Source organism: Labeo rohita, chromosome 9, assembly GCF_022985175.1.
Source record: "Labeo rohita strain BAU-BD-2019 chromosome 9, IGBB_LRoh.1.0, whole genome shotgun sequence".
In the NCBI taxonomy this organism is placed as follows: Eukaryota; Metazoa; Chordata; class Actinopteri; order Cypriniformes; family Cyprinidae; genus Labeo; species Labeo rohita.
The window spans coordinates 3,605,071-3,628,849 of NC_066877.1; the positions used below are offsets into that span (position 1 = coordinate 3,605,071).

Here is a 23,779-nt window from a genome sequence, read left to right on the forward strand (position 1 = left end):
GTAAGGGGGGGACTTAGCCGTTGGTTGAAATTCGAATCCTCACCGCTAGATGCCGCTAAAAATTACACACTGCACCTTTAATAATAATAATAATTATAATAACAATAATACTAACAATAATATTTATTTATTTATTTATTTATTCAAAGCAGTTGTGTTGTTAAATATTTTTGTGGAAACTGTGATACATTTTTTTTCAGGATTCTTTTATGAATAGAAAGTTCAAAAGAACAGAATTTATTTGAAATAGAAATAATTTATATCAGTGTAAATGCCTTTACTGTCACTTTTGATCAATAAACATAATTTCTTTCTTGCAATAAATTAATAAATAAATAAAAATGAAAAATAAATAAAATAAAATAAAATCTTCCTGATCCCAAACTTTTGAATGGTGGTTAACATAAACTATAGGAAATTATATAATTTCATTTGAACACTGTAAAATCATTGTGTAAGAACATTGTATTTTGAAAACTCAATGTTATTAGTTTTATTTTTTATTTTTCCAAATTCATTTTTTTCTGTTTTAATTTTTCTGGTCTCTGCTTTTTTCCATTTCTGTTTTTCTGGAGTCCGTTTTAATGGTTGAAATAAATTTGTAGTAATCAAAAAGCTTGTGTAATTAATAAATTTCATGGAACTTGTGCAATTTAACATCAGTATATTAAATATAGGATTAAATAGCAAAATTAAATAAATAAATAAACAAAACAAAACAACATAAAAGCTTGCTGGCCCCAGACTTTTAAATGGTGGTTAATATAAATAAACAATAGAAAATTATATAATTTAATTTGAACACTGTAAAATCATTGTGTAAGATCTTTAATTTTATTTTGAAAACTACTTTTTGTTTGCTTGTTTGTTTGAGTAGGGCCCTATGAAATCCGTTTTTTTCCCCCCAAGTTCAGTTTTATTTTTATTTTCCAATAAATTTGTAGAAATCAAAAAGCTTGTGTAATTAAATTCATGAAACAATTTAACAGTAGTATATTAAAATGAAATAGCACTATGAAATATGTTTTATTTTTTTCTTTATTTATTCTTTATAATTATTCGAATGCATAAAAACAACTTTCTATTAAAATGTGTTTTTACAATAGCCCTATAATTTGTATTTATTGTTTGTTTATTTATTTATTTATTTATTTCAGAAATTCTGTGTATTTTAATTTTTCTGGTTATCAAATGAAAAAAGGAAACAATAATTTATTCTTTAATCAAATAAAAACAAACTTTGTTTTAATACTATTACTTTTTATTTAATGCTATAAATTAAAACATGACAGAAATATTGTGTGATTATTCCTTAAATTAATTTTTAATAATGTATTATTAGTAGTACGTAAGTTCTACTGCACATATATATATATATATATATATAATATATTTCTGACACAGTTTATACTAGTTAAACTGAACTTTTACTTTGATGGGTTGCCATGAATGCTCAAATGAAAGGGTAAAATGCTCATAAAGTGACTCTCAGTAAATTTATTCAGTAAATTCCATTTTTATGACTGTATTCTGCGATTCCGTCTGCGTTTTTGCATCGTGGAAATCATAGGGCCCTAATTGAACAGTTATACCGTAATCTTAATGCTATTGTTTACATATCAGTTTTACAGTGAGTAACTACTCAGCCAAAAACATGATTTCAAAATCAGTTTATCATTTTAAATTATTTGTGCAAAGCCTAATTAATGTTTATGAGCTAGCTTTGTGAAAGCAGAAACACGTTGAAATACACCACAGTGAAATAAGTGACAGCACTGATTAGTCAGACTGTTTCTTATTTTTGTTATGATGTTAAGTTATTGATGGGTACATCATATCCGGTGGTGCTGTATATTTATAACAGAACATAACCTGAGTGAGGTTATGTTCTGTTATAAATATACAGCACCACCGGAAATGATGTACCCATCAATAACTTAACATCATGTAATACTGGAAAACTGACAGCAAGTAGTAGAGAAACACAGAGAGCCTGTTTCCACAACCATCAGTTATAATCCATTTCTGGCTGTAGAGACAGTTATCTGTTTTCATATTCCTATTCCACTCCACAGAGATGAATTGGAAGATTTAGCCTTTGAGAGCTTTGTTTTGGTTTTTATTACTTGTTGTTGTTGTTTTGTGTATTCATTACATCAAGTGGTTTAATTTGGTCTGGTGTAATTTATCTCTGGAGAACCCCCTCTCGCGCCGCCTCGTATAAAGTGAAATTGATCATTATTTTACCAGCTGAGCAGCGAACGAATGAGCGAGCGAATGCACAAACACACAATTCAGGAACAATGAAAAATGGCCCTGGCAGCAATTAAGCTCACAGTGCAGCCGAGGTTTATAACGTTACATGCGGAGATGTGGGGGAATTTGTGAGGGGTTGCCAGATATATCTGGAAAAGTTCCCCCCGTCTCCAGGGATCTCATTAACTCCCGTTCGGCTCCGTGTTTTCATCGACGGTGCACTTCTGAGAGCCACAGAGATGTATTGACTCTTTAATGAAGACTCGGGTCTCTGTAATCATAATGCTTTTTGCAGAATGCACACTCTTCAAGGCCAGAAGTGTGGCTGTATTATTGTTATATCTGTGTTATAATCGCAATTAGAAGAAAAAGGGAGGTAATGAGTGTTGTAGTGCGTTCAGACGCATTAACTGTGTCATCTCAGAATGGCGTCGTAAGGGTTCGGTCCCTCACAAACTAAAGGTCGCTAGGGCTGAAATGACTGAAAAGTGTATGACCAGAAAAATTATGCCACAGAATGAAGTCGTTTTATATCATGGTAAAGTACACCAGTTCATTCACTGAATTTAACAGTTGTATTAGTGCAGTTTAAAAAAATTAACTGTTTTCTATTTTAATATATTTTAAAATTCCATTTGTTTCTGTGATGCAAAGCTGATTTTTTTTTTTTTTTTTTTTTTTTTTTTTTTTTAGCATCATTACTCCAGTCTTCAGTGTCACATGATCCTTCAGAAATCAAATATGCTGATTTGCTGCTCAAAAAACATTCAATAATCAGTGTTGAAAAACTGTTGTACTATGTCATTTTTGTAATTATTATTATTATTATTTAATTTTTTATATTTTTGGAAACCATGACTTTTTTTTGGATTAGAAATGAATAACTAGAAAGTTCCAAAGAACAGCACTTTTCTTTATTTTTTTATTTTCTGTGACATTATAAGAGAGAATATTATAAAATATTGTCACATGTGATTGATTTAATGCCTCCTTGCAGAATAAAAATATTAATTTGTTTACAAAATATATAAAAATTAAATTAAATTAAATTAAATTAAATTAAATAATTAATTAAATTATGTCCCAAAATTGTTTTAATGGTATATTGAAGAAAAAATATTTATCCATTACTAGTGCTGGGCAACGATTAATCATGATTAATCACATCCAAAATAGAAGTGCTTGTTTTTTTTTACATAATATACGTGTGTGTGCTGTGTATATTTATTATGTGTATATATATAAAGACACACACATACAGTATGTATGTACTATTTACATGTATATATTTTTATACATATAATTTATAATATATATATATATATATATTTAATATATGAACATAACATATTTTTCCTAAAGATATACATACTTGTGTGTGCGTTATTTATAATAGGGCTGAAACGATTCCTCGAGTAACTCGAATACAAAAAATTGTTTGCCTCGAGGCTTCGTTTAGTCCATTTACTATAACGACACACGGAACACTGTGTTTCCCCAGTTACACTTACAAGAGGCTTACATTTTAGACCTCATATTCCCTGTTTTTGCTCTGTTTCGTCAACAAATAACCATTACAAACAGCCACAGCGCTGTTTTGCGTTTTTGAGCAACATGACAGTGTTTCGTTCTTGAATGAATCACCCGTTAAACGATTCAGTTCAATCGCAATGACTCACTTACTTAACAGTGACTTGCTGACATCTGCTGGCGGCATTGATTTTACTTTTAAAGTATCTTCATTTTAAAAATGCATGTAAATGTCAGTATTCAATGTTTTGTTTAAAATAACAAAATATTATTTATGCATTTGTAACTGCAAGTTAAATGCATTCATGTCCCTCTGAGCTGAATTAAATAATTAGTAAATACATCTAAATGCCTCAATTTCTTGATTTATGGGCAGTTTCTTGAAATATAAATTTATATATTATTGATATATTTGTATTTGCATATTGAATGTAATTTGGCAAAAAAAAGTTTAGTTTTCATGTTTATTAATGTATGCAAGTTCAGCAATAAAAATGTATATTTTTCTAAAAAGAAACAAATTGGTTGTTTATTTTAAGAAACCTATCTTATTTTCTCTTGTATTTTTAGTATAGCTCTTTAATAAAGAAAAATGACTTTTCATCAGATTACTCGATTAATCGATCGAATAATCGATTACTAAAATAATCAATAGCAAAACAGAACCTTAATACTAATATTAATGCTATTCATTCAAATACTAATATAACTAATATTAAAAATGTTAAAATATTTTGTTTAATTGTTATTAGGTGAGGCGTATTTGAAGCTGTTGTTAAATAGTTAATATGCACACTGTAATCTGTTTTTATTAATGCACCAATTTGTAACATTATACGTCATCCAATAACCTAAAACTAAACTCGCTTACATAAAAGATGCCTTGCTTAACGCATTTTTCATCTTCATGATTATTTGGGACATGTCTTGCACACATTTTTCTAAGTTTCTTAGTGATTCTTGTGTGTGAATTAACACTGATAGCCATGCAGATGTATGTACCACTGCGTAAGTGATTTAGCAAAACCAGAACAGACACATTTCTACCATATATCATTATACCGCCCAGCACTGAGAGACTATATAGCAGACGGGAAATGATAGCAAGAGATGGGGGGAGTGTGTGTGGACACGAGCTGGAATTGAACTTGCACCTCCCACATTAGCATGCTAAACGCTAGGCCACGGCTGAGACGTGATTAGCATGTTTGAAGTATTTCTCACACAGATTCCTGTCAGTTTTCAATTGATTTGAATTAATCTTAGATTTGGTGTTGGTTCTGAGGTGAATCTGACTGTGTGTGTGAAATTTAGCAGCGTTTCTTATCAGAGGAGCTGCTATCAGGATGATTTATGACAAACCCCCTGTGAAACATCCTCACTGTGTTCCCTCTCGCTTTTTCTCCCTCTCTGTCTCCAGTCATTACTGTGCTATTGTTCACACCGCTAATAAATCTGACACAAAGGCCTCTGGGAAATCCAAGGGGCAAAACTGAGGGATGCTTGGTGACATTAGAACAGTACGAGAGGCATTCGTTTCTCCTTTTTTAAAGAGAGGAAAGCTTTTGATTGCACAAAAAATGTTGAATGATTGTATATTTAATACTGGGGTTTATTGATGTTTTTAAAAATGTTTTGACAGGTCATGCACTCAAGCCACAAGTGTCCTCCATATTCACATCGTTCTTGGACGGGTTGAAAAAATTCTACATCACAAAGGTGAGAGAATCGTAAATGTGTGTCAAGACCACAATTCGGGAGTACCACACTGCTCTCCTGAATACTTCATTCTGATTGGTCAGTCACTGTGTTCTGCATCTAAAGCAGGAAGCTTTTGCAAGATTTAGTTTGGTGCACTGATGTAATCGGCTTGTGATAAGTAGGCTATAAAATTATTATCCACACAGCCTTGAAAGAAACATCCTGGTGTGTTCCTCAGTAAATGGGTTGATTGAATGTTACTTAAGTGAAGAGAATTAGACCATCAGAGCTTAAATATAAGTAAGTGTTTTTTTATTTGTTTGTTTTTATTTTTTTGTTTTGTGTGTGTGTGTTTTGGACAAAACACAACATAGTAGTAATATATTTTTTTTTCCTGTCCAAACAGCCTTAAAATGAAATTGGAAATGAAAACATGTTTTAGAGGGAGAGTATCTAAAGCAAAAAATTCATGAAGTTGTTGATCTGATTGAATCTCTAGAGTGAACAGAATTAGACAAAGAAACTTAAAAACAAGTGTTTTTGTTTGTTTGTTTTTCTTGGTTTGGTTTGTTTTGTTTTAGTTTAGTATAGTTTCAGTTGGTTTGGTTTGTTTTAGTTGTGGTTTGGTATGTTCATTTTGTTTATTTTGTTCTGTTCTGTTTTATTTATTTATTTTTTTGTTGCTGTGTGGGATTTTTTTGTTTAGTTTTGGTTCTATTCTTATTTTTTTGTCAAAGAAACTTAAATCCAAATGTTTTTTTGTTTGTTTTGGTTTATGTTCAATTTTATTTTGTTTTTGGTGTTTGGTGTGTGTTTGCAAGTTTATTTTGTTTTTTTGTTTTTAAAGAAATTTAAAGAATGAAACTTTAAGAAACTTAAACATGGTTGGTTTGTTAACCAAATTGGTGTTAAATTTGATTTGATTTGTTTTTGGTTTGGTTTGTTCTGTTTCGCTTTATTTTGTGTTTTGTTTTGATTTTGTTTTATTTTTTGTCAAAGATACTTAAATATGAGTGTTTTTTTTATTATTTGGTTTGTTTTAGTTTAGGTTTGGTTTTGATTTGGTTTGTGTTTTATTTTTGGTATGGTTTGGTTTATTCCGTTCTGTTCTGTTTTATTTTGTGTTGTTGTTTTTGTGTGTGTTTAGTTTTGGTTCTTTTTTTTTTATTTATTTATTTTTTTGTCAAAGAAACTTAAATACAAATGTTTTTTTTGTTTGGTTTGGTTTGGTTTGGTTTGGTTTGTTCTGTTTGGTGTGTGTTTGCAGGTTTATTTTGTTCTGTCCTATTTTATTTGATTTTTTTATCTCCTTTTTTGCTTTTTTGTTTTTTAAAAAACTTAAAGAATGAAACTTTAAGAAACTTAAATATAGTTTTGATTTTGTTTTATTTTTTGTCAAATAAACTTAAATATGAGTGTTTTTTTTGTTTGTTTTTTTTTTTTTTTTGGTTTGGTTTGGTTTGTTTTAGTTTAGGTTTGGTTTTGATTTGGTTTGTTCATTTTTGTTTTGCATGTTTATTTTATGTTCTTTTTTTTTTTTTTTTTTTTTTTTTTTTGAGTTGAGTTTTTGTTGTTTTTTAGTTAGGTTTCGTTTAGTTTAGGTTTGATTTAATGTGTTTTGTTTTTGTTTTGTGTTTTGAATACTACATCCTAATTTTCTTTTATCTCACCCAAACAGCCTTGAAATGATATAAGAAAAAAGCTTATTTTAGATGCACAGCATCTAAAGCATCCCAGGATGCATTTCATGAAGTTATTGGTTAGAATCTGAACAGAGTGAACATTGAACAGAATCAGACAAAGAAACTTAAGTATAAGTGTGTTTTTTGCTTTTTTATTATTTTGTGTGTGTGTTGTTCACTACATAATTCCCCTGCACATACATAATTTTGAAGACTTTCATATTACTATTTTATTTGTTGTTTTTTTTATTTAACATTTTAGAATAATGAACAGTGAGTAGGTGTGTCAATTTTTGGCTACTCTGGACCACACGAAGGATTTGAATATTTATCCATACTGCTATTTCACTGCTCTGCTCTCTGATTTACTTGGTCAGTCACTCTGCAGTCAAAGCAAGAAATATTGCTATTGATTTTTATCCACTGATTTGATTGCCTTGTGTAAAGTAGGCTATGATATTATTGGGTAATACGGTTTCTCCCTGCCCACACAGCCTTGAAATAAAAACAAAAATAAAAACTAATTTTAGAGGCAGAGAGTATCAAAAGCTCATACATTTTGATAATAGTTTGTCACATTTTTTTTTTCCAGAATAACATCTGCTGATCAATTTTGATTTTGTGTCATCTAACCATGTAATATCGCTCTCAGTTTAAAGGCTTCGACCCGCACCACCTGTGTGTTGCTACGCTGTTATTCGAAGGCGATCGTGGGAAGGTTTTGCAGCATGAGAAACAGGTTTACGACATTGCAGCCAAATTTGGGTAAGAGACCTCTCATTTTGTGTGTTCTTCTAATCTGTGCTGTTTCTATGGAACCAGAGTTACTGTTTCACCAGTAAAGGTCATAAGGGTCATGACCCCTGACCTTAACTGATCTCTCTGATTGTATACAGAAGCACTAGCGTTTGTCTGTGTCTTTTCATCCTCCCTCATTCGTCACGGCTCTTTCAGTGGCAGTGATGGGTGTGTGAGGAAAAGACTGAACAGATTGAATGATTTCTGCATTAACGCTTGTGTTGATTTTGAGAATATTTAATTAGAGGCTGATTGTGATGGATAGAAGGGGAATCCCACAGCTGACCTTATTGATCCACTGCTTCTGTGTGTGTGTGTCCATGCAGGAAATGTTCACCGGACCACAAACGCCTCATGATTTTTATTTGCAACATTGACTGTGCTGATAACATGTATTTTCCCCTTCAATTCCCAGTGACCTGTACTCTGTTTTGTTACTGTGTGTGTTTTAGGGGTCTGGCAGCAGGAGAGGATAACGGTCAGAGGGGTTACATGCTGACGTTTGTCATCGCGTATCTGCGGGTGTGTTATGAAGCTCCTCACACTGATTTACTCTCCTTAATTACAACAGACTTCAAAGAGCCCAAAAATGCACCTTCATAAAACTTATTTTTTATGTCTAACCTTAAATGTGTGTTTTAATGACATTGGTTTTATTTGGGCTCAGTAAGAGCAAAGAAATTAAAACTTTATTCAGCAGGGATGCATTAAATTGATGAAATGAGAAAGTAGTGATATTTATAATGTTTATTTTATTTTTTTTTTTTTTTAAATGTTGTTCCTTTGACCTAGGGGTCGGCTGATATGTGTTTTTCAGGGCCGATGTCGATACCGATTATTACAGATCACGTAGACCGATAACCAATATTTTGAAATATATATATATATATATATTGTAAAATGCAATTTATTCCTGTAAAACTGAATTTGCAGCATTAATACTCCAGTCTTCAGCAGGATGTCGAATACCGATGTCGATACCGATTATTACAGATTAAGTAGACCGATAACCAATATTTTGAACATATGTCTGGTGTAAAATTAAAATTAAAAATAACAAGGACTCTGAAAAACTTTCTTTAAATGTTTGTAAATTATTTTATCTGCGAATCTGTTTTGAAAATGGTCATTACCGATAACCATAAAAATGCTTAATATCTGTGCCGATTATTGGTCGACCCCTACTTTGAAGTTTCTATTTGTTAAAATGTCACGTTTTCTACAAAAATATTAAGGAATGATAATAATAATAAATGTTTCTTGAGTATCAAATCAGCATATTAGAATGATTTCTGAAGGATCACGTGACACTGAAGACTGGTGTAATTATGCTGAAAATTTACCATCACATAAATTATATTTTAAAATATATTCAAATATAAAATAGTTTAAATTGTAATAATATTTCATAGTTTTGCTGTTTTTGTTGTATTTTTGATCAAATAAATGCAGCCTTGGTGGACATTAAAATGCATTAAAAAAGTAAATAAATATATACATTTAAAACCCCAGACTTTTGAATGGAAACGTTTGTGTTTGCATATATTAGAAATAGAAGACATTTGATATTTGTACTTAAAAATGCTGGAATTGAAAAACTCCAAAAATTCCAAAATTCAAAAGCTAAAATCCAAAAGCTAAAAAAAAAATCTAAAAGTTGAATAAATAAGCTTTCCATTGATGTATGGTTTGTAGAGGCAAATATTTGCAAAAAAAATCGAAATATTGAGAAAATTGCCTTTAAAATTGTCCGAATGAAGTTCTTAGTAATGCATATTACTAATCAAAAATTAAGTTAAAAAACTTAAAAAAAAACTTAGTATCCTAATGAAAAATCAACCATTTTGACCCATACAATGTATTTTTGGCTACTTAAGACTGGTTTTGTGGTCCAGGGTCACATATAGAGTCAGGTTCTGTCCATTAGTGTAACATCTGTGTGTATGTGTGCAGGATTTGGGAATGGACTACTATGTGATCGGAGAGTCGTTTGAGACGTCTGTTCCTTGGGACAGGTAAATGTTCAGACAGCGTGATGCTTTGCCATCACTTTTGCCCTGTGCACTTTCTGTTTTTCGCCCACTGCTGCCCACACTCTCTTGGACGCTTTTGTTGCCTCTGTCTGAATGGTTTAGTGGAGGTGGGAAGGTTTCAAGGACGCAAAGTCAAAGAAAAAACTTGAACTCCCACAAAGACTCAAACTTTAAGGCTTCAGATTATGAACTTAAAGCAGTCAAGTGTGCAACACACATGTGAAGCCTTTTCAGTTTAAAAGTTGGTTGAGTGAATGTTTAGAGTGAGAAGAAACAAGACAAAAAGCTCATAATATTTATTGTTCACTATATAATTCCCACATGTCCATTTGTGGTATTTAATACCCTTAATAGCTTCAATAATTGCACTATTTTGAACATTTTTCGAATATAGTAATAGTAAAGCATGAATAGGTAGGTTAACTTTTGGCCACCTCTTGTTCATTATTTATTCATTATTTCTCTTTTTTGTCACTCTTTCAGGGTTTTGGACTTGTGCAGGAATGTGAAGGAGAGGATTGTACGAGAGTGTAAGGAGAGAGGAGTACAGTTCCCACCGCTCTCCACATGCAGGTACACACACACATCTATCTTTATGACCTTTGATATGCTGTCCATAAGTAAGCACCACCGAGCAATTATCTGGAATATTAACATATAGTATTATGCTTAAAAGATTACCTATAAGACTCCAGCAATGTCTATTTTGACGCAATATTGATCGTAAACTCTGTGTCCATTCTGATCTCACCTTTACCGTCACGCGCACAGAAAGAGAGGGAGATTTGGGTGCATTTCTCAGTCATTCATTTCCTGTCTTTCGCTATCCAGCTGCGTGTGACATGATTGATGTGGCCATTTAACCTCTGTAGAACCAGATAACACAAACTCACAGCCCTTAAACTTTCACTGTCTCAAAGTCAAGGGTCACTAAAGCAGGGCCTGGATAGAAAGCATGTCAATGTCCCTCTCTTTCTTTTTGTGCCTTTCTGGGGGCATAAAAGACCCCACAGAAGCCGTAAATCTGATTTAGCAGGACGAACATTAAGATAAATGCTTATTGAAACACCAAATTCACGATCCTCTGAGAAGTCAGTGGTTAGAAGTGTGTATACCAACATAAAAGTAGAAACAATTTTGATTTCTAGTTTGATATCAGTTTTGATTTTTATTTGAACCTAGACTTTTTGTCTTCCTTGGTCAAATAAAATCTATAAAAATCTATATTTTATAATAAATTGGTATCGTGATTGTGAATATGAACTGTGCAATTTATTTTGCAAGCTTTTTGTATACCGTTGGTGGAGAGTGGCTATAAATTTTGCAATATCTAATTGCATATGTATAATAATGTAACTAGCTGCTTTTATAAATCAGTGTGTAGGGTTTTTTTTAATGTATACAATTATTGTACATGATTACAATAATAAAGTGCACTCACTATTTTTAATAGAGAAGTTTCTTATGCATTTGTGCTAAGTCTCTTGGGCTGTGTTTATTTGATTAAAAAAAAAAAAAATTTAAATAAATTTAAATTTATTTATTAAAAGAATAATAACAACAATGTAGAAGTAAAAGTATTACGATGCAAAATGTGTTTTTTTTTTTAAATAAACATTCAAATCTGTTTTATTCCTGTGATCAAACTTGAATTTTCAGCATTATTACTCCAGTCATCAGTGTCACATGATCCTTCAGAAATCCAAAAAGTTTGGGGTCAATTTATTTTTTTTTTTAAGAAATTAATACTTTTATTCAATCAAGGATGTGTTACATTAATAAAAAGTGATAGCAAATACTTATGTTGTGAGAAAAGATTTCTATTTTGAATAAATGTTGTTCTTTTTAACTTTTTACTCATGAATTCTAAATAAAGAATCACAAGTTCAAAAAAAAAAAAAAAATTGATAATTCTTGATAATTGATAATTCTAATAATAAATCAGCATATTAGAATGATTTCATATTAGGAAGATCATGTGACACTTAAGACTGGAGTAATGGCTGATGAAAATTCAGATTGCATCACAGGAATAAATTATATTTTAAAGCTTATCAAAACAGAAATTATTATTTTACATTTCAAAAACATTTAGCAGTATTACTGTTTTTTTTCTGTATTTTTGATCAAATATATGCAGCTTTGATGAGCATAAGAGACTTCTTTAAAAAAAGTCTTACTGATACTGAACTATATATTAAATAATTTTAAGACAAGATATTTTAAAATATTAAATATATATTTAAAAAATAGTCACGGCTGACTGCTAATGGCACATTTCTGCATCTGTAACTGAAAAATAATACTGTTGCATAATGCTACATCCACACCACTAGGTGTCAATACAAGATATCTGCCATGCAATATGACATAAAGTTGCTGAGTGCATTTTTATGTAAGAACTTCCAATAACTTGAAATTGATTTTTTTGGTCTGTTATCCTCTTTTCAGAGTTACACAGACGTATGATGCAGGTGCTTGTGTGTATTTCTATTTTGCCTTTAATTACCGGGGTCTGAGTGATCCAGTTCACGTCTACGAACAAGTGGAGGTATGTACAGTAAGAAAGTAAACGATTAGCCATCAATCTTTAAACCTGTAAGTTTAATGGACTGCTGTTAAATTCAAAACAAAGAATTGATTTTGGCTTAAAATAAGTAGATACTGAGAATGTGTTTCTGTTTTGCCTTTCTTATGTAGCATGCAGCCCGGGAGGAGATTCTAGCCAACGGAGGAAGTCTGTCTCACCATCATGGAGGTGAATTTCACCACACGTCATCTAAAATAAATGAATATATTCACTCCTTCTGATCTCTACTGAACAGAACATATACAGTACACGGCCTCTAGACTCAGCAATTCAGCTTTTTAGAGACTTGCAGAGTTTGGGTCAGTGGTTTGTCCTGGTTTATTGGGTCTGAAACACATGACGTATCTAGCATCCGCCTGCTGCTAGCTAAACATCACCACACTCATTAATCACAGCCACACACACACACACACACACACTCACACTGTAGCCTACATGAGGTCGAGTGCTGTATGGAGTATTAAAGGCATAGTTCACTCAAAAATGAGAGATCTGTCATTGTTTCTTGACTGTTATGTCATTCCAAAAACCTGAATAACTTTTTCCTCCTTCTGTGGAACACACAAGACAAAATACTCAAGAATAATAATTGAGAAAATGTGAGTTAAGACCTATTCTGATTCAGAATTGGTCTTTTATATTTCACAGATAAGAGAAAATTGTTACATTTTTGGGTTAGCTATACCTTTAAAGTGAGAGAGGAAATGTAGAGCTGATATTTATAAACTTTCCTGATTTAAGAGAAAGAAAGCCATGCTGATGCTGTGTGTGTGTGGTGGAGGGGAGTTCTCCGTAATTGTGATTAATAGCAGTACTGCGGTACTATCTGCCTGCCGACAGGCCCTTTTGTCTACACACAATCACAGCATGACAAATGAAGTGTGTGTGTGTGTATCTGGAAAAACAGATGTAGTCTGGGCTTGCGAGGTGGGAGGGCGCAGGAGAGAAAGGCACAGTTTACTAACCTGTGTTTACCGCAGGTCAGAGCTGTGAATGCAACCAAACACATTTGCCAGACCTCCACTCGCTTTAAACACAAGCGCACACAGTTTCTTTGTTGCACGTTGGCCATGTGGACATACAACTAAGCAAACTAAATCAATAATAAGATGCCCTTTGCACTTTGAAAAGATGTTGTTAAACAGATTAAACTGTTAAAATAGATTTGCTGCTCTGTTAGAGATAAAGAGTTAAAAACAGACCGTGCGCAGCCTTTAGGGGAAGCAGGATGGAGAATGGAAAGAAATGACCAGAGGTAATGATTACTGATTCATTAATGAGACGACTTTTTAATGATTTGGGCAAACCAATTTGCAAAGCATTTGTCAGTCATCTGACTGGACTTTGGGAATTGGGTGACATTTTGAAAATATTGACAACATTGGACACAATCAATGTGAACTAGTTAAAGTTTAATACTTGACACTATAGGCTTGTTAAGGATTCTGAGACCATTTTAAAAACAAATGACTCAAATGAATCAGTGAATCATTTGTGTAAGCGGTTCAATCAGTTGAGCTGCCGAAACAAACATAACGCAACCCTAGCAAAGAGAAATAAATGAACGTCTGTCACTACAAAAACAAGGGCTTCCTATAATATTTTGGAAGTAATGACTCAAATTGATCAGTGAATCATTTGTGTAAGCAGATAACTGAATTGAACTGTCCAAATAAACCTAGCAAGCTTATCAAACTAAATTAACTAAACATTTATTTCACTACAAAAAGAAGAGATTCCTATAATAGGTTGGAAGTAATGACTCAAATGAATCAGTGAACCATTTGTGTGTTTGTTGATTGGTGTGAATCAGTGAGTCGTTTTTGTGTTCATTGAAATGACCAAACCTATCAAACAGAACTGATTTAAAAAAAAAAAAAAAAAAAAAAAAATTTGCTAGAAAAAAAGAAGGGCTTCCGAAAAAAAATTAAGGAGAACTAACTGAAAATTTGTTACTACATCTAATAATATTTTGGAAGTAATGAATCATTGACTCATTTGTGTAAGCAGTTCATTGAATTGAACTGTCCAAACAAACCTAACAAACAGAACTAATTCAAAAAGAAAAAAAAAATCCTACAAAAAAAGATGGGCTTCCGAGAACATTTTGAAAGTAATGAATCAAGTCAGTGAATCATTTGTGTAAGCATTTCATTGAACAGAACTGTCCAAACAATGTATAGCAGCCCTAGCAAAGAGAGCTTACTGAACATTTATGACACTACAAAAACTATTTTAAAAGTAATGACTCAAATGAATCACTGAGTGGTTCACTGAATTAAACTGCCCAAACAAACTAGTAACCCTAGCAAAGAGAACTAACTGAACGTTTGTCACTACAACAACAAGGGCTTCCTGTAATATTTTGGAAGTATTGACTCAAATGAATGATTCACTGACTAGCTTCTAAGAACATCTTAAAAGTAATGACTGAAATGAATAATTGAATCGTTAGTTTAAGCGGTTCATTGAAATGAACTGTCGTAATGAACCTAGCAACGTCATCAAACAGAACTAACATTAATTTCATTTACAAAAAGAAGAGCTTTCTATAATATTGAAAGTAATGACTCATATGAATCAGTGAATCATTTGTGTTTGTTGATTGGTGTAAATCAATGAGTTGTTTGTGTGTTCACTGAAATTAACAAACCTAACAAACAACTAATTAAAAAATGTATAGCAGCCCTAGCAAAGAGAGCTTACTGAACATTTGTCACTACAAAAACTATTGGCTGTTGAAAATATTTTGGAAGTAATGACTCAAATGAATCATTGAATTGTTAATTTAAGTGGTTCATTGAAATGAACTGTCCTAACGAACCTAGCAACTTCATCAAACAGAACTAAACATTATTTCATTACAAAAAAGGGCTTCCTATAATATTTTGAAAGTAATGACTCAAATGAATCAGTGAATCATTTGTGTGTTTATTTATTTGTGTGAATCAGTGAGTCGTTTGTGTGTTCATTGAAATCAACCAACCAAATGAACCTTGTAAACAGTACTAATTAAAGTCACTACAAAACAAGCAGGGCTTTCAAGAACGTTTTGGAAGTAACCACTCGAATCAATGAATCATTCGTCAGTTTAAACGTTTACTTAAATTTCTCTTAAATGAATAAAATGTTCCAGCGTTCACCAGTACAATGGTCACTCACCCCTGCCGCCCGACATCTCTAGTAGTTGTGATATGTTTTAGACTAATGTGAGCACTTCGAAGTACAATGTTTTATTTTTTGGTGCCGTGACCCAGATAAGAATTCTTGTTGGACCTCACAGCAGGAGTTTTGCTTTTGGGGTTTGTTTGTTGGGCACCATGCAGACATGCGTCAAGATTTCTTCTGAGCTAATCCCAGAGTCTCAGAGCACAGCATGTGTAAACGCACGCCTGAGGACAGCGTAGGAGTGTGAACAGCATGCACGTGTTTGTGCAGGTGAAGACCAGGGGTTGTCAGGGAAATGAGTTCATCAGCCTCAAACATACTCAGACCGCTTCCACTTATTGGACACACACACACACCTATGCTTTTGTCTCCGTCTTAAGTTTTTTGCATGTCTCAGCTGTGCGAAAGTGGTTATGAGAGATGAATAGTGACAGGATAGTGATGGAAAGAGAGCGCGGGAATACGGGCTGATGGCGAGATGATAGATGTGTAAATTATCTCCGTGATGGAGGCAATGATGCAGTCATGCCTCCTTCTGTTTCTGTCTGTCGCCCAGCAGAGACACAAATACACCACTGGGGGTTCGAGGAGGGGCCGACGTGCACCACTCCCGATTGGCTGGCTGTGCGTTCGGTGGGCCGGCCGTCTGTTCGTTCATGCGAAATGACTGGCTCTGTTGCCGCAAGACCTATTTGCATATGTATGAGAGAGTGTCGGGTTGGGGTGTTGCCAATAGCGAGCTGCCCTTGCCCTAAACCCCGCCCCCTTCTCAAACAGTAACGTATTATGACGAAACGCCGTCTGCTCGCTTATCAATCATATTACGCATCAGAGACAGAGAGAGAGAAGCGACGGGGACGTCAAGGTTCCCTAAACTGCTGCTCTCACAAACAATATGTTGTGTGGTATTATATTAAACAAACACTCAAAAAGAACATGTCATTGTTTTAATGATTTGGGAAAGAAATCTTAACAATCTTATATTATATAATTACATTGTCTTTTTTTGGACATTGGTTTAATTTTTATCCAATAGATGTTTTTTAAATTAATTAATTAATAATTTTTGTTTAAATTAACTTCATATTTAGTTTTATACAAACAATTAAATACATTTTAAATAAATTAATTAATTAAATAAATGTATTTTAATTAAATAAATGTATCTATATTGGCTGAGATTGGATTTTTGTGTTATATTAACACAAAGTTCATTTTTTAAAATAACAACAATTATATAATAGTGATGTAACAATACCAGCAATATCAATAATGATGTAATAATTAAATATTTAGATATTAACCAAACACTCAAAAAGGGCTTTTTTTTAAATTTATTGTCTTGTTGGAAGTTTTTATTTATTTATTTATTTATTTTAATGATTAAATATTTAAATATTAACCAAACACTTAAAAAGGGCACGTCTTTTATTTTTTTATTTATTTTTTTATTGTCTTGTTGGAAGTTCTTTTTTTATTTATTTATTTTTTTTATTATTATTATTTTTAATTCTTGAAATGTATCTGCATTGGCTGATATTAGATTATTGATCATGCTCATTTCTCTTATTTTTGCATCTAGAGTACATTTTCCTTCATTTCACACACAAAGTTCATATCTTAAAATAACAATAACTATATAATAATGATGTAACAATACCAGCAATATCAATAATGGTTTTAATTAAATATCTAAATATTAACCAAAGATTTATAAAGGACATTGTTTTAATGATTTATTTATTTATTTATTTATTTATATTATTATTATTTTAAATTCTTTAAATGTGTCTGCATTGGCTGATATTAGATTATTTTTCTTGCTCTTTCCACTTTTTTTTTTTTTTATTTTTTTTTTATTTAGATGACTTTTTTCTATTATTACATTACATTATTACAGTCTTACAGTCTTGTTGGAAGTTAGTTTTAATTTATATGATCCATTAGGATATTTTCAGGCGTGAATCTCTGCTGATAAGACAGATTTATTTATTTATTTATTTATTTATTTTCAAATTTATTATATTTTTTTTTAATTCTTTAAATGTTATCTGTATTTGCTGATATTATATCATTGTTCATTTTCCCCTATTTTTGCATTTAGATTACTTTTTCTTTCAATTAACACTTAATGTTCACGGTAATGATATACTAATGATTTTATAATTAAAAAAAATTGTAAAAATGATTTAATAATATTAATAATCATAAATTAATAATGAATTGATACCTAAACTTTTAAAACGGTTTTATTTATTTATTTACTTACTTTTCGCAAAACTGTGTAGATGTTGAGTATCAGCCATTTATTGGCCATAAGATCTAAAGTTTAGAATTTTTTATCGTTATTTACTAATCATTCATAACAACGTAGCAATGCAAAAAAGATTTAGATTACCTCAAAACAGAACATCAACTCCCTGGCATCTACTCACACTTGATTTTATTCATTAATTTTATGATTGAGTGTCGTATCATTTTTTGAATTGTGCTTACGAGAAGTTCTCATATGTTGTTTAGTATTAATTTATTTTTTAATGACTATTTTTTGGTAAAGTTGTGTTGACGTTGATGTATGTGGGGTGGAAGCCTGTGGTATTTAGTCTGAACGCGAGAGCAGCAGACAAACAGACAGCGCGGAGGAAGAGACGCGGCACGCAGAGACGCTCTGCCGCGGTACCTCTCTCTCCGCTGGGAGCGCAGGCAGCATAATGAGTTTGATAGTCTGCTGCTCTCCATAAATCACATCATGCAAAACATCTCAGCGTTTCAGCAGTGCCGCCCACCCCACAACATCCATCATCCAGTGCTTACAGCCGCTCGCACACGAGAGCCATTCACGTCCTGCTGTCTGCCGCGCACGTCTGCTCAATCCCCCTCTCTCTCTTTCTCTCTTTCTCTCACAGTGGGAAAACTCCGGAAGGAATGGATGAAAGAGAGCGTGTCCGGCGTGGGGCTCGGCATGCTCAAGTCGGTGAAGGAGTACGTGGACCCTCAGAACATTTTTGGCAGCAGAAACCTGTTGTAATTCACTAACACTCTGCGTTCATGCGTTTTCTATTATCATCTAGTCCGATTTGATTTAAACTTCATATTCCTGCCTTTTTTCTTGGTGTGTGTGAGCACAGTAATACGATAAACCACTCTTCTGTTTCCCATTAACCGATCCTCTTGCGTTATTGTCACCTTTGACCTTTGACCTTGTGTTTCGTGAGGAGGCAGGACTCGAGTGTCCGTAACATCCTGCCTCCTCGTGATCACGTGACCTAAGTTTTCACCGGTCTTCCCATTGCTCTTCTGATTTAACAGGTTTTTGATACTGTAACGTCTGGATGCTTTTGTGTCTGGCACTACTGTTGTTTCGTACATTAGCAGTGACTGAATTATGCTTTTTAAAGCAGTGTGCCTTTTGTCTGTCTGTCCGTCCGTCTGTCTTAAACTCCTCTTTCTGAGTGGCTAAATGTTTACTGTCTCTTATCCTCTCTTCCTTACTGTACTTTTGCCTTTTCTATTCGTCTGTCGAACTAGGTGTATTATAATTTTTGGGTGAATCTCATCAAAAATGTCCTGTTTTTATTTCACTCGATGAGAAAAATATAAAGAGAATGGAGACAAATGTTTTGGATGGTATATATGTGTGTGTATATATATATATATATATATATATATATATGTATATGTATATATATATATATATATATATATATATATTGTAGCCTACCAGATTTTTAATGTGTTTTAAGAAGTCTCTTCTGCTCACCAAGCCTGCATTTATGTGATCCAAAGTACAGCAAAAACAGTAACATTTTTTAATATTTTTACAATTTAAAACAACTGTTCTCTGTTTGAATATATTTTAAAATGGTATTTATTTTTGTGATTTCAAAGCTGAATATTTAGCATCATTACTTCAGTCACATGATCCTTCATAAATCATTCTAATAGTCTGATTTGCTGCTCAAAAACATTTATTATTATTATTATTATTATTATTATTATTATGTTAAAAACAGCTGGAAATAATTTTCTGCAGGTTTCTTTGATGAATAGAAAGTTCAGAAGAACAGCATTTATCTGAAGTAGAAATCTTTTGTATTACTTTTTCATCGCTTTTGATTAATTTAAAGCATCCTTGCTAAATAAAAGTATTAATTTCTATAATTTCTCAACTGTTTTAAATATTGATAATAACAATAAATGTTTTTTGGGTTTTTTTCTGCACAGTAAATCAGCATATTTGAATGATGCTAAAAATGTGGCTTTGATCATAGGAATAAATTGCATTTAAAAAATATGTTTTAACAGAAAGCAGTTATTTTAAATAGTAAAAATATTTAAGTATTTTACTGTTTTTGCTGTACTTTGGATCACATAAATGCAGATTTGGTGAGAAGAGACTTCCTTAAAAAAACATTAAAAATCTTACTGTTCAAAAGCTTTTGACTGGTAGTGTATATATTTCATTTACATTTTTAATAAGGTTGTGTAGGTGACACGATTGAACAATGAATGATACAAAAAAGTAATTGAATTAATTAATACATGTATTAGCCTTGATTGTTTTTTTTCCCTCTCTCTCTCTCTTATGGAGATGGAATATGACCTAGACATTTTTTATGAGATTCACTATTTTAAGAGGTGCAGTTTTTGTGTATTAAGCAAGATCTGTTGAAGAGTAACCCCTGTGAGTGTGGGGTTAAACAGAGATGTTGTGTCTTCAAGCACATGGTCTGGCTGACAGAGGTTTTGGACTGAGGTGATTTGGTTTGGCTTGATCGTCAAAATGATCGGCATCAAATCCCTCCTCGTGTTTCTACCAAAGACTGTCAGCATCTCTTCTTCGGCCGACTGCTTCAGCCACACACGCATTTGTACATCCTGTATATAAACACGACTACATGATTTGGAGAGTGTGTTCGCCAGAGATCCATCACGATAAATTGTATTTTTTTAACACAACGTATGCAAAAAGCCAGAGATTATCTGAAATGGTATCTAAAACATTTATGTGACTGTTACATCATTTGATTTGTATGCATTTAACTTTGAGGAAAAAATATGTGTGGCAGAATTCCTCCTGCGTTCATCTGTCATCAAGTTATACATTATACTCAGTTCTTCTCAAATCTTCAAGTGGTTTGACTTGTGTAGGAGATGCTTGCTTTCAAACAAATAGTTCACTTAAAGGATTCGTTCACTTTTAGAATAAAGAATTCCTGATAATGTACTCACCCCCATGTCATTCAAGATGTTCATGTCTGTCTTCAGTTGCAAAAAAAAGGTTTTTGAGGAAAACACGCCAGGATTTTTCTCCATATAGTGGACTTCAATGGAGATCAAGGGGTTGGAGGTCCAAATTGCAGTTTCAGTGCAGCTTCAAAGGGCTCTACGTGATTCCAGCCGAGATCTTTTCTAGCGAAACGATCTGTCATTTTCTAAAAAAAAAATAAAAATATATCTAAAATTTACGCCTTGCCTAAACACGTTGGAAAAGTCAAGCGTTGTTAGCTCTTTGACTGTGTGCTTTGGTTCAAAAAGGTAGAAAAACTCCATCTCATTTTCTCATCCAACTTCAAAATCGTCCGACATTGTTGTTTTACCTTTTTTGTAAAGGGCGTTTGACTTTCTTTGCATGTTCGCGTGACCTTTCCAATGTGACTACATAATGAGCGAAGTCGAGCTAGTACAAGATGAGCATTTGTGGTTAAAAGCTACATAAAGTTTAATTTTTAGAAAATGAATGATTGTTTCACTAGATAAGACTCTTATTCCTCACTACGATCATGTAGGGTCTTTTGAAGCTGCATTGAAACTGCAGTTTGGACCTTTAACCTATTGGTAAAAATCCTGAAATGTTTTCCTCAAAAACTTTTATTTCTTTTCGACTGAAAAAAGAAAGACATGAACATCTTGGATGACATGGGGGTGAGCAAATTATCATTTTTATTCTGAAAGTGAACTAATCATTTAAAACAGAAAATACACTCATTATTTACTCAGCCTCATGTTGTTTCAAACTGAATGACATTCTTTTGTAAAACACAAAAGGAGAAGTTCGGAAGAATGTTCATGCTGCTCTTTTCCAGACATTGAAAACATTACAGAAAGGGATAAAAAGTAGTCCATACCATTAAAATGTGTTCATATTCCAGGTCATATGATCTTTCACAATCACCACAGGCTCTTTCTGTACTTTAAAATTTGCCGCATTGACACTTATGAGACGCATGACCACTGCCATTGATGTCAAACCTGGTGCACATTAACGCAATATGTGTAAATAAGTTTTGAGAGTCATCTGCTGATACCTCCATGGTGCTTTTTCACACTTTCAATGTAATGAAAAAGCAGCATGAGCGTTCTGTGCAATTTTTGTGTTTTGCTGAAGAAAGCAAGCAGTGTGTGATTTTGGAGCAGCATGACTTTGAGTTTGAACCTGATGATGAAGGTTGAACTATTCCTGTAGGCTACTAAGTTGTGTTGACCTGAAAGAGACACAACCGTTTAAATAACCCATTAATTGAGTGTGTTTAACAGTGTGTGTCCCGTTTAACAGGGCATAGACTTCTCACTTTACTAAAGTGGCACTTTTGTAAAACATTTAAGCCTAAACAAATAATCCAATAGCCTTGCAGGGTCTTTATTTCCAGACGTCCTGCCCACTGCTGAGAGACGCCTCTCCTCGAGCCTGTCAAACGGGGCTGTGATGTTCAGCAGAGCTTTTTCACTGCTTTCCCAAACGACACTACCATTTATTAAGTGTCAGAGGAGCTTTTTTTTATGTTTCTGAACTCTTTTGTGTTGCTGAAACGCAAAATGAAGGATCAGACGAGGTTTTGTCACCCCTCGGAATGATTCCTGAATGGTTTCATCATCAAACGTCTTGTTTCACTTAAAGACAAAACAACAGGCGTATTAACAGTTTTCAATCTGAATATTATGAAAGCTCCCTTGTCTTTCCCCAGATTTCCTGGTCATGTGTTTAATATCAGAGTACATTTTGTCAAAGCTGTTTGTGCAATAAATTAACAGAACATGTCAGAACATTTTAGATTTGATGTCCTCTGTCATTTTTTAGAATGTCATGTTAAGTTTTTTTCTTTGTCTGTCCAGTCAGAGAGCTTGTCTGAAAAGCACACTTCTTCCTGATTGTGTCATAGTCTGACAAAATCACATTTTTCAATGTGTTGTGTACATCCAGTCCACACTGCCTAGAAAATTCTGTCTCAACACAGTGTACTCAACCTGATCTTTCATTTCCAGGGTGACGAATGTACCAAAAAAGACTTGTAACATCATTAGTTACTGTTTATGCACAAAAAAATGCAAAATAATGTTATGCAAAAATGTAGAATACTGCAAATGTAGTTAATATTTTCCATACTCATTTTATAAATTATTGTCAATATAGGTTCGTTTTTAATTTTAATTAAACAGTAAGGTGTAAGGAGGACATTTAATATTAATGAAATAATAAACATATTACAGACACAATATTTAAAACTAGAAATATTAATATTCCACCAGGTGTCTGGTGAAATAATGATAATAGACAGATATTCAGAGTCATAATTTTTACTATATTATTTTCATCAATCAGCGTACAGGAGCTGTGCATACAGTACTTAGTATGCAATACTGTGCATAAAGCAGTACTTTATCAGAATGCCTAAAAATGGTTTAAAATAAATCCAGATCTAAAAAAAGATCTTTCTTTGAAGAACCAACAGCCTTGTAAAATGTATATGAGGTAGCCTAATGTTAATAGTATGATTTGTAGACTTAGCTCACATAGCTTAATTGAGTGAAATCATTACATTTGCTCCGGCCTGTTGGACTGAAAAAAGTTACACTGCTCAATTTAAATATGTGAAGGATGATTTACATGCATTGGAGAGAAGTTCAAAGCTTAGCCTAATGAATAATAGTTGCTCATCCAAATCCGACATCATGAATATAGAAACATTTTTTGAGTGGATTCGTGCCGAACGCCCGTTTCAGTTTCAGTAATGAATTTGTTT

General features: G+C 32.8%; 1 protein-coding gene across 1 annotated transcript in view; it reads left to right on the forward strand.

Moving 5' to 3' along the window:
- Nucleotides 1–22,809, forward strand: part of agps (alkylglycerone phosphate synthase) — a 55,837-nt gene extending 33,028 nt beyond the window's left edge. Inside the window, exons 13-20 of the mRNA XM_051119154.1 lie at nt 5,429–5,505; nt 7,822–7,934; nt 8,420–8,489; nt 9,921–9,982; nt 10,484–10,573; nt 12,452–12,551; nt 12,701–12,758; nt 18,665–22,809. Coding sequence (XP_050975111.1) covers nt 5,429–5,505; nt 7,822–7,934; nt 8,420–8,489; nt 9,921–9,982; nt 10,484–10,573; nt 12,452–12,551; nt 12,701–12,758; nt 18,665–18,786 — 692 coding nt within the window. The 3' untranslated portion in view covers nt 18,787–22,809. The remainder of the gene's footprint in view (nt 1–5,428; nt 5,506–7,821; nt 7,935–8,419; nt 8,490–9,920; nt 9,983–10,483; nt 10,574–12,451; nt 12,552–12,700; nt 12,759–18,664) is intronic.
- Nucleotides 22,810–23,779: the final 970 nt, after the last annotated feature.